This window comes from Vipera ursinii (assembly GCF_947247035.1).
Source record: "Vipera ursinii genome assembly, chromosome: 14".
NCBI classification, from domain to species: domain Eukaryota; kingdom Metazoa; phylum Chordata; class Lepidosauria; order Squamata; family Viperidae; genus Vipera; species Vipera ursinii.
This window is the reverse complement of record NC_139527.1, coordinates 5577964-5598447: the sequence shown is the minus strand read 5'-3', so window position 1 is coordinate 5598447 and position 20484 is coordinate 5577964. Positions and strand designations below refer to the sequence as shown.

General features: G+C 42.5%; 1 protein-coding gene across 1 annotated transcript; it reads right to left on the bottom strand.

Moving 5' to 3' along the window:
* Positions 1–1885: 1885 nt before the first annotated feature.
* Positions 1886–20484, bottom strand: MAPK1 (mitogen-activated protein kinase 1). The gene is made up of 9 exons (XM_083373284.1): positions 20168–20484; positions 11564–11746; positions 11108–11297; positions 10331–10447; positions 9706–9820; positions 9393–9524; positions 8878–8987; positions 7649–7776; positions 1886–6545 (listed from the first exon to the last, which is right to left on the bottom strand). The coding sequence occupies exons 1-8, from the start codon at positions 20308–20310 to the stop codon at positions 7660–7662; spliced, it is 1107 nt and encodes a 368-aa protein (XP_083229410.1). The 5' UTR covers positions 20311–20484; the 3' UTR covers positions 1886–6545; positions 7649–7659.

The window sequence follows — 20484 nt, the reverse complement described above, 5'->3', positions numbered from 1 at the left end:
CCTCTAAACAGCAGTACAAAACAACCTTTGCAGCAGAAACTCCCAAAGTGATAATGAAGTTTGAAGATTCCTAAAATTAGAATAGGGTAGGATAGGAATAGAATAGGAATAGAAGTTGGAAGGGACCTTGGAGATCTTCTAGTCCAGCCCCTTGCTCAAGCAGAACCTATGCCATCTCAGACAAGCGACTGTCCAGTCTCTTCTTAAAAATCTCCAGTGATGGAGGGCCCACAATTTCTGGAGGCAAGCTGTTCTACTGGTTAATTGTCCTCACTGTTAGGAAGTTTCTCTTTAATTCCAGGTTGCTTCTCTCTTTGGTCAGTTTCCAGTCATTCTTTCTTGTCTTGCCCTCTGGTGCTTTGGAGAATAGTTTTTATTTTTATTTTAATTCCATTTATATCCCGCCCTTCTCCGAAGACTCAGGGCGGTTTACAAGCTTAGCAGTAGCCTTCATTCTATGTATATGCCTGCTTATTAGGGCTTTCACACACACACCCAGCGGCATTATTACAAAGTCAGCTTAATTGCCCCCAACAATCTGGGTCCTCATTTTACCTACCTTGGAAGGATGGAAGGCTGAGTCAACCTTGAGCCTGGTGGGACTCGAACCTGCACTAATTGCAGGCAGCTGGTGTTACTTAAGGAGGCATTAGCCCACTGCTCCACCAAGGCTCTTTGACCCCTCTCTTCTTTGTAGCAGCCCCTCAAATATTGGAACAGTGCTATCACCCCTATTTCTTCTTTTCTTTAGACTAGCCAAACCCAAGTCCTGCAGTTGTCGTCCATATGTTTTAGTTTCCAGGCCTTTGATCATTTTAGTTGCTCTTCTCTAAACTTTTTCCAAGGTCTGAACATCTTTTTTGTAGTAGGGTGAACAAGACTGGTTGCAGAATTCCAGGTGTTCCAGTATTTAGCACAATGAATTGATTTATTCAGCATACGGCAATGAAAGACATGGATAGCAGCACCAAAGATGTACAGGAAGAACAAAATAGTATGATACGTATAAGATGGAGATGGGTAGTCAATTCGGTAAGGTATGAGGAATTCAAGATGTATTAAATTGCAAATTACATTTTAAAATGTCTTGGTTCATCCGGTTAAAATGTGTATATTAACATTCTAGGATATTTACCCAATTAAGTGTGTGTATTTGTTCATTGTTAATGATAGATTAAGGTCAAATACTACAGCCTGTGATCTGAAGAACTTTTAAGGATTTGGAGAGAGTGTGTCAATAACTGATTGCTTAATGAAAAATGGAACCGTGAGATAAAATTATAACTGGAAGATTACCATTGGAAAAAGACTGAAGGGAGGTGCAAGAGGGGGGAAAGGAGGCCACCTGGTGTTCTTGAGATATCAGGGGTTGGATTCTTCCAAACCGTTGCAAAAGTGGCAATGCTATTTATCATTTATTTTACCTGGGCCATTTTCATCCTGTTGATCCCAAGTGGAATAATGAATGCCTGCATTAGCTTCAGAACCACTTCTTCCCTTTTCCCTGCTCTCTGTGGCTTTGCGACTTGCTTTTAACGGATTACAGGTAGTCCTCGACTTACAACGGTTTGTTTAGTGACTGTTCAAAGTTACATCATCATTGAAAAAAACCTGACTCAGGACTGTTTCTCACCCTTACAACCACTGCACCATCCCCATGGGCATTTGATCAAAATTTGGAAGCTTGGCAACCAGCAGTTCATATGTATGACAGTTGCAAATGTGTCAATGGGGGAATTCAGATTCACTTAACAATTGTGTTACTAACTTAACTGCAGCGATTCACTTAACAAGCCTGGCAAGAAAGGTTGGAAAATGGGGCAAAACTCACTTAACTGTCTTTGCTTAGCACCAGAAACCTTGGGCTCAATTGAGGTCGTAAGTTGAGGACTACCTGCATTGTAGAAAAAAATGTGTGCGCTGTGAGTTAAATGCCTTTTGAAAGAAGACCCAGCTTCTTTGTCATTCCAAATATCCACAGCTACTTTGTTGCTTTAGGAATCCAGGATCAAATTTAATGAGTTCCTTCACATTCGTTTTTTACAAGTATCTGATGGCATGTACTAACAAGACGTTAACTGTTCCATTTAAAAAAAAAAAGCATGTACGCTTACAACAGAAGACAAAAATATAAACTTTTTTCTACTTACAATAACTCTATACATAGCATAAGAACCAAATCACAAATTTTGTCACACGATAAAAATGTTTTGTGTCATCGGGTCACATACATGAAACCCTTTATAAAATTCTGTTTTCATTTCTGGTTTTAAATTAACCGTTCATTTAAAACTAGCTATGCAGGCGGCCTGGGATACATGACTAAGGCACCAACAGTACAAAGCAATATAAAAGCGAAACGTTATTTCCTTAGGAGTGCGTTATACACCGACGCGCCACGAGAAAAGGCAAAAAGAGCAAACCGACTTGTTGCAAAACTTTGCGGGTTCTCCAGATGGTACCGTTTCTTCCAGTTTTTGTCCCAACTGGACAGGGTGACGGGTCTTCTTCAAGGCTTCAGTAATTCAATCCCAACTTCCCTAAACTGGGCACACTTCAGATTCTTGGCGACAACCTAGCCGGATGGAGAATTTCGGGAGACGACAACCAAACAGCTGGGGGACAACTCCCGTAAGGCTTTGTAATTCTCGGGAAAAAATGCTTCCTCAAAATCTAAAGCCAAACTTACTTTGAGGCGTGAACCTCGGATGCCAAACTTGCCGTTCAACTGACAATTGCCTCAAGACATTGTTGGCTGGAAGTATTATCTTTCGGTCTGCCTCACCTCAGCAAATTTCAAGTAAGGTTCCTTCTGCAGGAACCAATGTAGCCTTAAGACATTGAAAATATCCCTGTGATTCCTTGCAGTGATCCGAGTATGCTACAGCAAAGTGCACGATGTAGAAACGTGCTATAGCTTGCTGGCAATATACAAGGTGTTGCATATCTCAAAGTTCCTACATTTAGGCTCTAGAACTAGCAGGGATGAGAAGGATTTCTGCAAAACCGTTTGGGGGGGAGCATACCGCCAATGAGGGGTTCCACTTGTTTTACATACCGCTTTCCACTACTAAAGCACAATCAAGGTTACGGCAAGGTTCTCAAACCTGGGAACGTTTTAGGATTCGTGGACTTCAACTCCCAGAATTTCTGACTAAGGAATTCTGGGAGTTGAAGTCCACGAGTCTTAAAATTGCCAAGTTTGGAGACCCCTGAATTAAGATAAGGTAAAGGTAAAGGTTCCCCTGCACATGCGTGCTAGTCGTTTCCAACTCTAGGGGCCGGTGCTCATCTCCGTTTCAAAGCCAAAGAGCCAGCGTTTGTCCGAGGACGTCTCCGTGGTCATGTGGCCGGCATGACTAGACGCCAAAGGCGCACAGAACGCTGTTACCTTCCCACCGTAGCGGTCCCTATTTTTCTACTTGCGTTTTTATGTGCTTTCGAACTGCTAGGTTGGCAGAAGCTGGGACGAGTAACAGGCGCTCACTCTGCTACGCAGCACTCGGGATTCGACCCGCCAAACTGCCAATCTTCTGATCGACAAGCTCAGGGTCCTAACCCACTGAGCCACCGTGTCCCTGAATTAAGGTACACCCAGCCATATTCCGGACACTGTGGTACAACCAGAACACCTAAAAGGGCTAACGTAGTTGCAGGGAACTCTGGGAATTGTGGTCTCAAATCTCTTGCGGGGGTGTGTGTTTACTTTTAAAACTAGGTTGTTTGGACTGCTCATATATTATGTGGCTGGTGGAATTCCATGAAGGATCTGCATCAAAGGGTCTTCCATTTTGCCGAATTGATCTGCATGGTCTCAAAACATGTTATCCAAAGTATTTTGCAAATGGCAGCAGAAGTTCATTCAATTCATATTAGGTCCAATCTGTCCCTTTATTCCATATTTCCATAGATCAAAGCTTTTTGAACAGTCATGAAGACGATTGCATATTCTTTATCAACAATGTAATTTATAGTAAATATGGCATAAGAAATAATGGATTACAACTGTATCGATAGAAGCATCTCTTTAAAAACAATGTTCTATTCTGTCAAAAGATCTGCTTTTAATGAACAGTTAGTGGCCAGAAGTCAATTCACACCTCAAAGCAGGTTTTATTATGTTTTGTCTGTAGCTTCCTTTGTCCAATTTTAAACCGCAGGCGAAGAGGATAGTACAAAACATAATAAAGTCAATAAAACTCTCAATTCTTGTAACAAAAACTGCTGGATTGTTTCACTCTAGAGACTTGTTGTAACAGTCTAAAATCACCAAATTAATGTTGCAATAAGGATGTGAGTTGAGCCCCAAGAACAGCTCGACAACTGCTGTCATTATGGTAAACTGTTTAAAAAAAATTAAAGGCAGATCTAGGACAGGTCTGAACAGTCATAGGAAGTTGCAAGAGAACCTTTCCCAAGAATATTCTCAATATATGCTTCTTGCAGATTCCATGAGAGTTAACAGAAAGCAACTTTCAGAGACACACATTTATTAAGTTTGGTTTAGTAGGTTGATTGCTTATGCACGAATGTAAAATGCTGTCAACTGTAAACACGTAATATAAACTTTGATATACACTTTAATCAACCTTGGATGCACCTAAAGTGACCAAAACTGTAATTCTAATTTCCTAACCAACAGTCTCATTGAGCTCAATGGAAATTTGGACCAGAGAACTATCTAACTGTGAATCAAGCTGAGAACCATAATGCCACATTACTTCTTTAACAGAAAAAAAAATCTTATTTATTTCAGCATATATACACAATGACTGGCCCCACCAAGAATCTACCCCAAAGACCTTCTCACCATTGCAGGAAGTAAAATTAAATGCAAGTCCTCCCGAGACTAAAATGGCAGGACTCCCATCAAAGGTTCTTCAGAAGGCAAACAAAATTCTTTGAAAAAAGTAAAGGTAAAATATGCAAAACAAAATCTTAATTTCTGATTCCTAACCAGGGCACTGCTGCCAAAAGACAACAGAGCAAAAAAAAAAAAGATGGAACAGCTAAAAACACGCTTATTCTCCCCAATGAAATATTCTCTTTGCTGGGGAGAGATTCATTGGGCACAATTAAGAGGTAATTTTTTTTTGTTTCAGCTCCAGCTATGTGGCACTTAAGACAAGCATCTGTGCACAGAAAGCTTTTTAACAGTCATGCGAGGACACAGTCATCATTTTAAAACAAGGTTAACATTTCTCACCACACAGCAGTGGGGGGAAAAGTTGTCAAAGAGGCACCGCACTGGAACATAACATCTAGTATACTCCACACTGTACAGTTTCAGAAACAAATACTTGAAGAGCTATTTTTTTTTATTTAAAGAGTATTGATGAAACAAGTGGCAGGTTCATTTTGTGGGCCCCGGGTCAGCGTTCTCGATAACGCAACTTAAATCAGCTGACTGAACAAGAGGTGCAGAATTATAAATTCTGAACGCCTATGGGGAAAAGTTACAGGAAATCAATGCGAAATGCTAACACGCTAAAGAAATAAGTTGTTCTCACTTTCTTATTTTAAAGATGCAGTGTTCCTTCTTTTTTTCCCAGAGCCCACCACATGCATTTAAAAGAAAGGTACCAAGTGAGGATATTCTTCGTTCTTTGGGTGGAATTGAACAGCATTCACAAAAGGTTTCTCTGCTAGTACATATTACCCCCCTTTCCAAGAAAGAAACCCATCAAATGCCAGATTTCGTTCCGAGCCGTTTTTGCTGGTGTTTGAAACCAGTTGAAATTCTAAGTCGGCGGAGATTTACGTCCCGCTGAAATCAACGAGACAGGCTTCTAGGTAAGCAGATGCACCTTGTAAAGGTGGCGTTAGAATTCGGGTGTACCATTCACAGTTAAGATTGCGTAAGTACCATGACCTCTTAAAGTGGGGAAAAGAAGGGGTGGGGTTTTTTTTGTTTTGTGTTTTCTCCTGCATCTTTTGCCGAAACGTCTCAGCATTGAAGTGACTTGCCTTAATTTATGCCCAGGGGGAGGAGGGGGGGGGAGAGAAGTTAAAAGTATAAATACAGTGTATGCTTGGATCTGTCCTCTCGTACTGTGCATGCCAGTCAAGATGGCAAGCTTAAAGAAGTGCAAAAGTTGTGGCGAATGCCCTTGACTTAAAGTGCCCTCAATGTTCCTTAATTATTAATTTTTTTCCCCACAAAAAAATCTAGAAAACGAAAATGATTATAAAGGTACAAAATCGTCTGCCCTCCTAAAGATCAGAGACCAACACTGCATCTTTCAAACCAGAAAGGGACGTGGTTTAAGCCTGTGACTGTCATCTAGGGGTGGCGTGTTGATAAAAGACAGTACCTGCAAAAGATCGGTAGGGGTTTTAACACCCAGGAGTATCGGTAGCGATTCTTCAGGCATAAATAATCGGTTGAAGACATAGAAAGCCAGGGCTACCATAGAAATGGTCCTCCTGAATGGCTTGAAATGTTAGTGGATAAACTGAAGGAGGCCACATCATATGACCATAGAGAAAGAACCAGGAAGAGAACGTCTATGGAGAGAGCGCCCAGCCCTTTAAATTCCTTTATCCTATAGAAAAAAGACAAAGGGGGAAACATTTTTAATGGAAAACGGAACATACACGGCAGAGTACAGAGAGATCACGCAGCACAGATAGTCCTCAATTTACAACCCCAACAGAGCCCCACATTTCTGGTGCTAAGCGAGACATTTCTCCAGTGAGTTTTGCCCCAGTCTGCAATTTTGCCTTGCCACGTTTGTTCAGGGAATCCCGGCAGCTGTTAAGTCAGTAACAACGGTTGTGACACAAATCCGGCTTCCCACGTCGACTTCTGCTTGTCGGAAGGTTGCAAAAGGGGATCGCACACTGCGACTGTCATAAATCCACGCCAGTTGCCAAGTGTTTGAATTCTGATTATGTGACCGTGGGGGACACTGTACAAGTTGTTAGGTCACTTTTTTGCAGTGCCGTTGTTAACTTCAGACGGTCACTAAACAAATGGTTTTAAGTCGAGGACTATCTATACAACGTATCTGAGACAACAATAACACAGGATTATCTGCAGAAGCTGACCAGAATTTACCTCTAGCAGTGAACCTTGCATATTTATTAAATTTGTATGCTTCCGTCTCAGTGTTGAGAGATTCTGGTCGGCTTACAACTTATACATAAAAAGTGACAATATATTCAGGAAAGCTTACCTTGGCTTCTGAAGGAGGACCCACAAAGCATTTTTTTTATTTAAAGCAAAAAGTTTGATATTTCAGCTTTTGCTGTACAAAGAATACAAAATACTACAGGTGCTGTTTTCTGGGTGTGTATATTGAGTACTCGACAAAACAGCAAATTATCTTTGCTTTATTAAGGAAGACTACATTACACTGTATGAGGGGGAGGGGTGGAATCAGTGTTTTAGGAAAAGTAACTGAAGTCAGTGACTTTTGTTTTTCTGAATCCTTTCAGATATTTTATGTGAATCTTGGAATAGCCACTTGAGGCTATACCAGGTGTTTCTCAGTAATTTTTCCAAGCATGCTTGGAAAGGCTTATCATGATTGACAACTCTTAACTGTGATCATATATAATAATTTAATAGTTATCAAATGGTTACATTAAATACAAAAGAAGCGTGTCCATTTTACACAGTTAAGATTAAAACACTTAGATGTACCCTTATGCCATTTAGGATCTGTATCCTGGCTGGAATCTGGCAGTTTCCTCAAAAATTAGTTCTTTCAGTTTTTCCTTCGGCAAGTCGTCCAGCTCCATATCAAATTTGAAAGGCGCTTCTGCTACAGGCTTAAAAAAAAATAAAAATAAAGAACAGCCCATCAGAAATATGAAGGATATTGAAGCACAAAAGGAATAGGTATATTGGAAAGTTTTTGACTTTCTGAATGTTGTAAAGCTGCTCAGAAGACTTTGTGGTCAAAATTAGAACACGACTCTTAGAAAATAATGCATGTTAAAATTACTTGCACTAATAGTCACGTCGACCAAAATGCAGTTACGGAAATTTTACTTGGTTACATTTATTAAGATATGGTTTGGAGAGCTGGCAAGAGAAGATTTTTTCACATATTTATTGGTATATGCCAAGGAAAAAAAATTAGTATAACTACCGTGTTTGTGTGGCAGGAGAGCTATTTTTGACTTAAGGTGTGGTTCTGCTTACATTTATCTTGAAAGCAAACCAATCTTACAGCGTCAGAAATTATAACGGGAGACCCTCATTAAATGGCTAAACTTTTAAATCCTCAACTTACAACCACCATCAGGATCAGAATTTCCATTGCTCAGGCGGTTGTTAAGTGGGCCACACCTGATTTTACAGCCTTTTGTGCCGTGATTTTTTTAAGAGAATCACTGCAGTTGTTAAGTCAGTCATGAGGTCGTTAAGGAAATTTGACTTTGCTTGCCGGAAGCCACCTGGGAAGGCTGCAAATGCAGATCCTGTGACCCCAGCATGCTGTAACCTTCGTAAAGGCCAAGCACCGCAGGGGTGCAGTGACCAGTGCAAGGACCAGTTGTAACTTTTTTTTTTTAGTATGCTGTTGACCCAAAGCTGCTTTTTCAAGAGGCAACTGGACTTTTTTCCCCTTGAAAATGTTTTGCTTCTCTCTCTCTGAGAGTCCTCAAGGCCACTTGGAGTGCCCTCAGGGTCACCTGAATCTGTGGGCAAATGACCGCAAGGGATATAAAAAGCACGTCTGGGACAACCACGACCTGGATGACTGAGAATCTCCACAGACAGTTGTAAGTTGAGGACTATCCGTATAAATATATCAAAACAAGATTTGAGCTAGAAGTACTAACTGGCCTCCGGCTGCCCCACCTATTCAAAGCGTTGAATTAAAGTATTTCTATCCTGTCAAACAAGCCACACCATAGCGTCCCTACCTCATCGCTGGGATCGTAATATTGTTCTAGGTAGGGGTGAGCCAAGGCTTCTTCCACTTCAATTCTCTTGTGAGGGTTGAAAGTCAACATTTTATCCAACAGATCAAGAGCTAGAGAAACAATTTTTAGAATTAGTTGGGCTCGCGTTCTACTCATCCCGACGTCCACCCCATACAGTGTGTTGAGTGATGTTTAATTCCCCACCCCGGGATGCAAAAACAATTTCACACAACCACCACAAAAGGTGGGCGCTACTCCGAGCAGGACTTCGCCTACAATAAAAACATTTACTAAGAAGAAAAAAAAATGTTTGCACGTTTTTAGAACTATGGACCGGCATGAGAATTCTGTCAGCTGCTTTTATTTCTGCTTGACAGGATAACTAATAACATTTTTTCCCCTGCTGCTTTTTTCCTATTTCCCTAATTTATATCCCTGTGCACTACAAGGAATGCCTGTCTCCCTCCACCCTACAAGCAGAGTAAAAAAAAATAAATCTTATTCTTTTAAATTACCTTTGGGATCAGCATTTGGAAACAATCTGTTCCAGGGAACCTTATTTTTATATGGTAGAGAAAGCAAATAATTTCTGGCTTTCGCGTTGATTATACAGTTCAGGTCTTCTTGGGAAGGAGACCCAAGAATTCCTACAACATGAAGACAAAAAAAAAGGAAGGAAAAATTAGTGCAAAAATAAAGTAGATCTGCCTGTCGAATATCAAGTTTCTAGTTTAACAACTAAACAAAGAAAAAGGAAGAAACATCAATTAGGCATGTTAAAAGTCTTTTGCCTGTATTGTTTATATGTAAAAAGAAAAAAAATGTTACCAAGAATGTGGTTGAGTTGATCAAGGTAGTGTTTTCCTGGGAAGATGGGTCTGTTTGAGAGCATCTCTGCCAGAATACAGCCTACAGACCAAATATCAATAGATTTGGTATAACCCTGGAGATAAAACGGAAGGGAAAAAAATTGCCGTAATGAATATTTTACAGTTCGAGTTCTAAAATATGATCATTTTCTAGCACATGTCACTACTTCTACCATTTGAGAATGTTTTAGTCTCTGCACTTAGGATGTCTTGAAGCATTACAATTGCATTATCAAAAAATAAAGACTCCACAAACTACTGTAGCTAAAAGTTCAATTCCTTGGAGTCCAGGGGTATTTAATATTTAATAACAACCTCAAATGGAAAATATACATGTTACCCAGCCATGAGACTCCGCAGGGGGGGGGGGGGAAATAGGACAATATTCTAGGAAAAAAAATACTGTTTATAAAACAGGAAGAACCTTTTTTTATGGTCAGCAAAGTTAAAGTAATATTTTATATATACTGGGCTCGTTCAGTTATATAGGACTAAAATGATTTTCAGGAGGAATAAAAAGTAACACTGGCTGACTGAATTGGATCAAGTGACTCTGCTATAATATTAAACATTTCAACTCTCACCTTAGAATTCAACATGATTTCAGGCGCTCTGTACCAACGCGTAGCTACGTATTCTGTTAGGAAACCAGTGTGGTCATGATCTGGGTCTGCCACACGAGCCAAACCAAAGTCACATGTCTATTATGGGATAGAAGAAAGGGTTTTGGGTTTTTTTTAGAAAGAGTAAGGGTTTTGGTTTTTTGTTTGCTTTCAGGACAGCAAAATTCATTTTAAAAAAGGTCTGGTAAACTTTAGGCCAGGGGTAGGCAACCTTGGCTCTTTTATGACTCGTGGACCTCCCAGAATTCCTAGCCAGCCATGCTAGCTCAGGAATTCTGGGAGTTGAAGTCCACGAGTGATAAAAGAGCCAAGGTTGCCTACCCCCGTTTTAGGGGGTTATATTCCACAAGGGGAAAAGGCTTCAGAGATAGCAGTGTTCCAATATTTGAGGGGCTGCCACAAAGAAGAGGGGGGGTGTCAACCTATTTTCCAAAGCCCCAGAAAGCAAGACAAGAAACAACGGATGGAAACTAACCAAGGAGAGAAGCAACCTGGAACTAAGGAGACATTTCCTGACAGTGAGAACAATTAACCAGTGGAACAAGCGGCTTGCCTCCAGAAGCTGTGGGTGCTCCATCACTGGAGGCTTTCAAAAAGAGACTGGACAACCATTTGTCTGAAATGGTATAGAGTCTCCTGCTTGGGCAGGGGGTTGGACTAGGACCTCCCAAGATCCCCCTTCCAACTCTGTGTTATTTTGTAATCACTTGAGCTACCTCCAAAAAGCCAAATGCAAACCTTGAGATCACAAGTAGTGTTTAGCAGCAAGTTGGACGGTTTGAGGTCCCTGTGCAATACGTTGGCTGAATGGATGTATTTCAGTCCTCTCAGAATTTGATAAAGGAAGTAACAAATGTGATCATTGCTGAGATGTTGAGTCTTTAAGAGTTTGTAAAGATCCGTTTCCATGAGATCTTGCACAATGTAGCTGAGAACTGAATTAAGGCAATAAAACTAACAAATGTTTTACATCAGATATGTAATTTGGCGGTGCTTCCAAGATGTTTAAAACTGCATTTCTCTTATTACACAATATAGTTACAGTACAGACACAATTACAATATTTCTGTGTTGTTTACGGATAGAGATATATGCACTGCCAATGCATATAAATAATAACCAGAATAATTTTACTTTAATGCAAAGAAGACGACGACAAGGAGAACAGAAGAATGTAGGCTTTTTAAAGGATACACATCTTTCATTTGATCAATAGTTGGAGCCCGAATGATGTCATTGATTCCAATAATATTTTCATGCTTGAAACGCAACAGGATTTTGATCTCCCTCAGGGTCCTTTGACAGTAAGTCTGGTGTTCGAAAGGGCTGATTTTCTTTATCGCCACTCGAACTCTGTTCAAATTATCGTAGGCTGAACTGGGGGGGGGGAGAGAAAGGTGATAAAATAAACTCAACAATCGGTAAAACAAGAGACATCCTTAAATAACTTAGCAGAGTCTCCACCTTGTCTGTTGTGTACCAGCCTACTACCGGCCCTGCAGAAAAGGCAGGGACAACCCCTTTACAAACGGCAAGAGGCTGGAACTAAGCCTGCCAAATTTATTAACATAAAACAGAGCAAAACAAGACATGAACCATGAAACAGGAGCTATTCAAACGGTTGCCTTCAGCAAACCAGCCCTCCCACGCATTCCCCTTTTATACAGTTCAGGGCGTGGCTTCTCTCTGCCTCCTTCCAAGGTGCCCCATTGCCTTCCTCTGTTTACTCCTGATTGACTGCCTCCTGCGTCGGGCGTCCTTGAACAGGGCCAGCTGTGGGTCATCTTCATCCACACTGTCAGGCTCACACAGCTGGGTCTGCGTCGTGACCAGTTGGGAGGGGCCTGGCTGGGGGCTCTGCGAAGCCTCAGGGCTGTCCTCTGCAGGCTCTCCAACACCCCCCTCCTCCTCCTCTGGATCATCCGACCCAACTGCCGAACCCACAGGCTGACCCTGAATCACAACATTGTCTTCCAACCACCTTTTCGTTAACTTTCGATATTAAAAGCTTCCTTTGATGCCGATGACCACAAAGCCTCAGAGCACCCGTTTCTCCTTTAAATCTTTTCCCATATTGATTATTGAGCTCCTTCACATGTTGCTTCCTTCCCAGCAATATAGTAGATAGAAATTGTTGGTCCCCAAAGAAATGTTGTTTAAAACAAACAAACAAAGGCTCGTTTTATAGACACTTGAGGCTGCAAACAGCAAGCTTGTCCACCCATTTCTTTTCCTAACGAAACTTGCCTAATTTCAGAGACTCGGGACTGAGAGGGGAGTGGGGGTCCTCCAGATCAGGACACCCATTCACCATTTTTAGGGCAGAGGGGCTGTTAGGAGGAAGAAGAGCAGACGAATCTGGGCCACCCCATTATGTACAGCAGATGTCACTGAATCAAGCACACAGAAATGTTCATTTTAACTCCTATCGCAAAACTTAATTTAGCTCTGCTGCCAACAGTCTTGCCCCGCTCTGTAAACATACAGCTATTACGGGATACAATGGTAAAGAGGTGCAAAGTGCTACAATTTAGCAAAGGATAAAAATAAACAAGAGGGATTTTTTTTTTCCCCTGTGGATTTGAATACATTAAATCCCGCCATCCAGTCCATTTTTTCCCCCCTTCCTTGTTGTGCTGTTGACAAGGGCACTTTTTTCCCCCCTGCTCTGGTGGTTCTTCAACACTGCCAAACACTAATATTGTAAGCTTATTCGAATCTTGAAAAGTTGAAGGAAGGTGTCCTTAGAAGACGAGCAAGATTATTGCTTGTCGACCCAGTTCTTGCCGTTGCTTGGCGACCACACTTAATTTAGTTTAAATTTCACTCCAGATTTCAAGCCTAATAATAGATGCTTACCGATTCGGTTTTTAACAGAAAGGCAACTCCTATAGTCTAACCAGCAGAACCATTCCAATAATGTAGAAGACCAAAAGGAATTAAAGCCAAATTTGGCTGAGATTCTCAGTCTCCGTTCTTCATTGAGCTATTCAAACAGGCTAAATGAACTATTTCTAGATAACCAGGATAACAACTGTAAATCACATTGCTTTTTCCTCCAGTGTCACACATTACAGATATAAGTCTGGAGCCAGGGCACTCTCTTTACGAAGATTTTTGTGAGTTTTCAGACAATCTTCCTGATTAAAGAGGTTAAAAATGTTTTAAGTAAACAAAACTTCTGCAAAGGAGGAAAACAAAAACAAACCCTTGCAGCCAATTTAACCCTGGAGGAATTCAGGAAGGATTAAGTCCAGCCTGCTTTTATCCTCCACTTTTACTCTTTAGAGTAGGGGTCTTCAAACTTGGCCCTTTTAAGACTTGTGTACTTCAACTCCCAGAATTCCTCAGCCAGCATGCCTGGCTGAGGAATTCTGGGAGTTGAAGTCCACAAGTCATAAAAGGGCCAAGTTTGAAGACCCCTGCTTTACAGGGAGAGAGAATATTTCCCCCGTGAAGTTAACCAAATGAAAAGGAAGAGTTTCGGAGAACTGTCTAATAACAGATTGATAAGTGATAGAATAATCCAGAAGAGAAAACTAAAGGAGTAAGAAAGCCGTCATCAAAAGCTAAAGGAAGTTGTTAGGAAAGAAGAGCTTTAGATGTACATGCGTGTGCAAAACAGGTGGATCGCACACTGAAGTGAAATAAAAGGCTGACACACCTAAGAATAATTAATTTTTATATTGCTGATGAAGGGGGAACGGGTAATAACAATTAAGCTTGCAGGTTGCCCAACTCTCATCGACTATGGGTGGGTCATAACAATCCAAGAAGTTAATGTTTTATAAACTTCCTCAATCAGATGCTCTCCAAATCAGTGTGCAAAGGACCCGATTCCCAGAATTCCTTGGAAACGCGGCCAAAGGTATTACCTAGATCAAAGTACAATCTGTTTGACTTGTGAGGAGATAAGTTCCTTCTTTCTTTTTTTCGCCGAGCAACAAGCTACTGGTTTGCCAGTGCACCTTTGTCAAAGGCCACAAGTGATTTTAAATGGTCAGGATCACCACTTTCTCAAGAGTCACAGGTAAATGGCCATTCCTGCTTCACACTTTTATGATTTGCCTATTAAACCGAGAGAGAAGGGGTTGAAAACGTTAACGCTCTTTATAGTCTGTTCCAAGGATGATTTCAATGGCCCTTTTTGGGAGAGCTGGTCCATCAATGCACCTGTTGAGCGCTCAACTTCAGGAAGACCGCTCTAGGAATTGGAAGAATTCTACTGGAATGTTTGAATTCTTCAGGAGAGTAAGAATGGATCCCCCGTGTGGCAAATCAGAATTCCATGTCTGTGGTGGCTATTTGTGAGGTTTGTGCTGTCTCCTAGGCTACTGAAAAGTTTAAAAGAATCTATTTCTATCACTTTAACTAATAGGAAGTAGGATAGCCTGTGAGAAGCACTCGTCACCACCTTTATTCAAAAACAAACTCAGAGCATAAACTGAGAGCAGAGGTGGAACAAGTATAGGCTTTGGCAGAAAGAGGACAAAGAAACAACTATTATTAGAGCAAGCGTAAACCAGACCGTGTCTGGAATGTAACAGAGGAAAAAGGAACATGAATTTACTATGGGCAGCTTCAGTCAAATTTCTTTCAAAGAAATTCAGCAGCTCGGGTTTCTCAGCTTTTGCAAACAGAGGGGATGAGCAGTTATTGTGCATCTCCTGAGTCCAGAGCTAAAGAAAGGGATGAGTTAAAGACAAAAGTCTTGATACTATTGTATTATTTCAGTGGCCACATTCCTAAGCATTAATGTTTCAAAATGTGACTATTTTCAAGGCTGCATGCTTCCACTTCACTCTTCCTCCAGGGAGGAAGCATACGAGTACTCATCATAATAAAAAAAGCTGGAATTACCTTGCCAATTCCTTCTTTAAATGAAGTAGGTAGCAGCCAACCTTGAGTTCTAGCTACACATTGTATCTTGTTGGTCCAGAGATTTGTCTTCAGAATGCAACATTAAGCTTTTTCAATCTTAAAACATTCAGCGCTACCTACCTGACCAAAAACACGAAACAAAAACCCCAAGCCAAGATGAGCTTGAAAAATCAAGCAGAGAACACTGGCATGCTCGTTTGTTTGTGAATGTTAGGCCAGGATTCTGAAGAATTATGGCTTAGTATTTTCTGCAAGAGGAGCCAGAGACGGCAGTTTCCTATGTTCCTAAGTTACAAGCCCTGAAGCGTGGGCAGAAGTGACAGGAGAAATAACATATTAAAGATGACTGCAGATTCAGTACACTGCACCTTGAAAAAACAGACATCAAAGGAAGGATAAAATGAAATGGTGACCAAGCTACAAAAAAGGGCTACAAGAAGCCAGGATAGAAGGGATTCTATATCAGTGCAAGAGAAAACTGGAAGCAGATGGTTCAAAAAGATTAACACGAATGCTGAATTGCCCAGGAATGGAAAGAAAGTCAGAGAGAGAGAGAAAGGGAATAAGCCACAGGAGGGCTAGCATGAAGTTGAAAGAAGGCGAACAGGTAAATGGCAATGTGCCACAACTATGCAGAGATACAGAAGAAAAAAATACAGATTAAAGCTTCAGCAGTGGGAAAAGATAACAATCCCAGGCTGAGCCTGGCAGATTTTTGCCAGGGAACTCTGCTATCAGCCAGATAAGGTTGTAAAAACTGCCAAAAGTGAAAGGGACAATAATCAAAGGCTGCATTTCTTCCTATTAAACCATGATTTGTTTAACCACGACTTACTAAACCACAAGTGATTGGGTTTGCACAACAGGCTAAGAAAAAGGAAAAAAAAGCATTCTGGCTTTGCAATGTTAGATGAATCCAGCCACGTACTGTAATAGAATGAAAGGGTGTGTTGAAGAAATTGGAGAAACCCAGAGGATAAATTTGCTATCCAAACAAGCTGCGTTTTCCAGCTATAGTGAAATTTTTTTAGTCTGCCTGACTAGCATGAACATTTGACGCTGAAGCCGACATACAAACATGGATAGGAATCTGGGTAAGAGGAACCTTTGGTCACTGTGTTTTAGCAACAACGACAACCTCATTAGTGCAAGGCCTCAGATCTTGCAAAGATTCTGAACACTTTTTCATGAAATGGAAGCATTAATAACTTGACTCAGAATCAGGATGTTCATACCCTTATAATCTGCTTAAAAGTATATAAATCATGGCTGTCTTAACTTCTCACTAATCTGCACACACAGAACTTTCCTTAAATTCCTGCCTTAGCATCACAGCTGATTGCCACATACCTATGCTTCAGATCTGAAACTAAATCGCAGAAACAATTTTCACAGAAATGAAGCACAAAACCTACAGTACAAAGTTTTGTTTGCATAACATAACAGAATCGCAATTCTTTCAATTAACTGGTTAAGAAATACTGTATTTTCTTCAAAATTTTCTATTACTTGATTAAGACAAACCTATCCACGGATTAGTCGAGTAGTCAAACAGCTGTTAAGTATAAAGATATTAGAATTTTTAAAATGAACTACCCTCTAGCTCATTATGCTGGATCGGAAAAAGGCAATTCCCCAGTGGAAGATCTGAGCACTTATGCCAGCTTGCATTGATTAAAAAAAAAAGCTAAGAGCCGAACAGTCTTTTTCAAGAGGAAAATAATTAACTAAAAAGATCTTAATGTAAAATATGCTTTGCACATGCTATGAACAGAACACTTTCCTGCCTATCCCTCTGAATTGATATTGCTGTGATAGATCTTGCACCATGTGAGGGGCAGGCACTTGATTGCGCAGCTTAGTCCACACAACACTTCAGACTGGCTAGTCTACACAACACAGGAGACTGAAAACAGAGGAACACTGCTGAATGTCAGATGAAAAAGAGCTGCGCCAGCCGCGTTAAGCACAAAGCCTTCACAACAAAAGCCTGTAATATCACTTGCCCCCTTGCTGACTCTAATAACTAGAGAAGGCACTGTTCCTTGCTCTCAGTAAGACACTATGTAAGACACAACACACTATCCATCAAAACCCCTACAAAAATAAATTGCCTTTTTTTCGTATTTGGCCTAGTCTCCTACTGTAAATCAAAACAGCATACAATAAGTTCTCATCCAAACCCAACTGAGGATCCCATTTGATTTCATCAAGAGCAGCCATGGCCATTTAGAAATACAACTCTTGGCCTTTGCTTCCAGCCCACCACCCCACCCCTTAGCTGAGTATGCAGTGAGGGATCAGATGTTCTTCTGGTATTTTTCTGGACTCCCCAGAAAACTCACATATAAAATGTATTAAATCAGAGATCTCCAACCCCCAGTCCATGGACTGGTACCGGGCCACATATACAAACAAGCAAAGCCCCACCTGCAGGATGCAGTCAGCAAACAAAACCACACACCCTCCAGTCTGTGGAAAAACCTCTCTTCATGTAACCGGTCCCTGGTGCCCAAAAGGTTGGGGACCTCTGAATTAAATAATACCTGGCATACATTCAATCTCAATATGAACACAGGCACACTTATACAGACCCATACTCAGTTTCACGCTTGCAATGAACAGTATGGTTAATAATTAATATCTGGCATTAAATGTCACTTTTTAGATTGTATAGACGGCAACAGTATAAAGGGATTTGCTCAAACTACAGCAGGCAAATAAACTTGGGCCTGTGGGTGCTTTGTTACGTAATCCGGGAAAGGAGATAATAACTTAGATTATTATAGCTGTTATAATACCAATAATAGGCATTAGATTTTATTCGTGGCAGCAAAGTCTCATTAAATTTCGGGAAAATATGCATAGGATCAAAATGAGAATTTGAAATATATGCTTCCCGAGGCAAGACTTATTATTTTAGGTTACGATTGCCTAAAAACAATGCTTCCCCAAGGAATCTGGCACAATTAAAATATAAGACATGTTTTCCGGGCCCTTAAACGACATTATGAAATTTCAGATGTCAATTCCTTTGGAAAATGAGAAAAAACAAAACAGTGACTGCTTAAAATAAATAAATCACTGATATACATCAACACGCACCTATTTTAACTGCTTTGCATTACATTATGAGGCAGCCCGAATGCCTCATTGAGGGAGAACAGGCAGGAGAAAATGTGTTGTTGTTTTTTAAACAGACAAGGCTGCAATCCTAAGGATATTTTAACCAGGAGGTGTGAACCTAGTTGGTGTCATTCCCAAATAAAAATGCCCAAGATTGCTCTGCAGAATGCAATCCAGGCACCCAACTGCATTCGCACTTGATGTGGAGCGTCTTGGCCAGCAAGAACAGAACATTAGCCTGGTGTGGCAGTGAAAGTGGTGACTTTTGAACAGAGGGACCTTGTTGCACACTCAGCCATGAAAATTCTTGGGGTGACTCGGGGCCAGATGTTCTCTTTCTGGGTTTCACTGGGTTATTGCAGAGTGGGGAGCCGTGTCTAGGCTGCCTTTTGCTCCTGTGTGAGATGCAGAATGAAACGGAAAACCAGTGCACAGGCGACCGGGTTGCAATTAAAAAGGCCGCGGCACCCACAAGTCAGTTTGTGCAGATGGGTTACAGCCCCAAAAGAAGCTTGGATCCCATGAAGATGGTGTGGATTGCCGCTGCCCTTGTCATTTAAACTATGAGAAGGTGGAGCAGCACATCTGCAAGAGCCTGGCAGCCTTATGACTCCATTCTCATCATCTACCACCAACATGGGAAGGCCCTCCGATTCTATGGGCAGCGATGGGAGTTGTGATCCAACCTGTCTAGGAGGCAGCAGTCAAGGCCCCAATCTCTCTCCAGGATGGACCACCATCCCCATTACCCACTGCCAGCTCTGGAAGATCCTCTGCTCCCTGGGGCAGTGGTGGAAGTTGAGGTCCAATCCATCTGGAAGGCAGCACTCATGGTCCCCAACCTCTCCTCAGTCTGGATCACCATCCCCATTATCCACTGGCAGCAAAGGAAGGCCCTCTGGTCCTTGGGTTAGTGATGGCCCTTGTGGTCTGACATGTCTGCAAGGCAGCATATGCACAACCCGCAATCTAGATTGCCATCACCAGCGAGGCAGGGACAGCAATGGCAATTGTGACCCAGTCTGTCTGGAAGGCGGAACACAGGGCTTTCCACCCTTCCCCTGCCTGGACCACCATGCCCATCATCCATCACTAGGAGAGAAAGGCTCTTGGGTCCCTGGGTCAGCAATGGGGGCTACGCTCCCACCTGTCTGGAAGGCAATGCCCCACCCAGCCTCAACCTTACAATCCCAGCATCCACTACTAGCACGAGAAGGCTGGGAAAGCGATGGGAGTTGTGGTCCAACGTGTCTGGAAGGTGCAGCGCAAAGGGCACCCCACTCACCCCCTGCTGGACCACCATCCCCATCGTGCACCACTAAGACAGGAAGGCTGTCCAGTCCCTGTCTGGAAAGCAACACACCCAACCTTAACCTAGACTCCCATCATCCACTACCAGATGGGGAAAGGCTGGGACAACAATGGGAGTTGTGGTCCAACCTGTCTGGACGGTTTCCCATCACCTCCCCTGTCTGGACCACCATCCCCATCATCCACCACCACCAGGACGGAAAGGCTCTCCAGTCCCTGCCTGGAAAGCAACACGCCCAGCCTTAACCTAGATTCCCATCATCCACTACCACATGGGGAAAGGCTGGGACAACGATGGGACATCTCCCCCCTGTCTGGACCACCATCCCTATCATCCACCCCCAGTTGGGAAAGGCAGCGATGGGAGTAGTGGTCCCGCCTGTCTGCAGAGCAAACCCCCCCGCCCCAGCTTCTCCCCCGCCTGCTACCGGACCCCCGTCCCCATCATCCCCTGCCGGGCCAAGCGAGGGCCCTGCTTACCAGACCATCCCGTAAGCCCCTTCCCCGATGTAGGAGAGGTTGGTGTAGCGAGGCCCCACGTCGAAGACCTGCCCGCGGACCATCTCCGGAACCCCGGCAGGGCTCCCACAGCTGCCCGCGGCGGCCCCCGACACCGCCGCCATGTTGTTCTCCGTGAGGGGAGGCGAGGCTGAAGGGGGGGGGGGTCACCGACCGGCGGGCGAGCAGAAGGAAAGGAGGCGCGAAGTCGCTCTGCGCGGCTCGCTGAGGCGAGGGAGGACGGGCTGCCAGAGGAAGGCGACGCGGAGACACCACAAACCGCGGCCGCCTCACAGCCC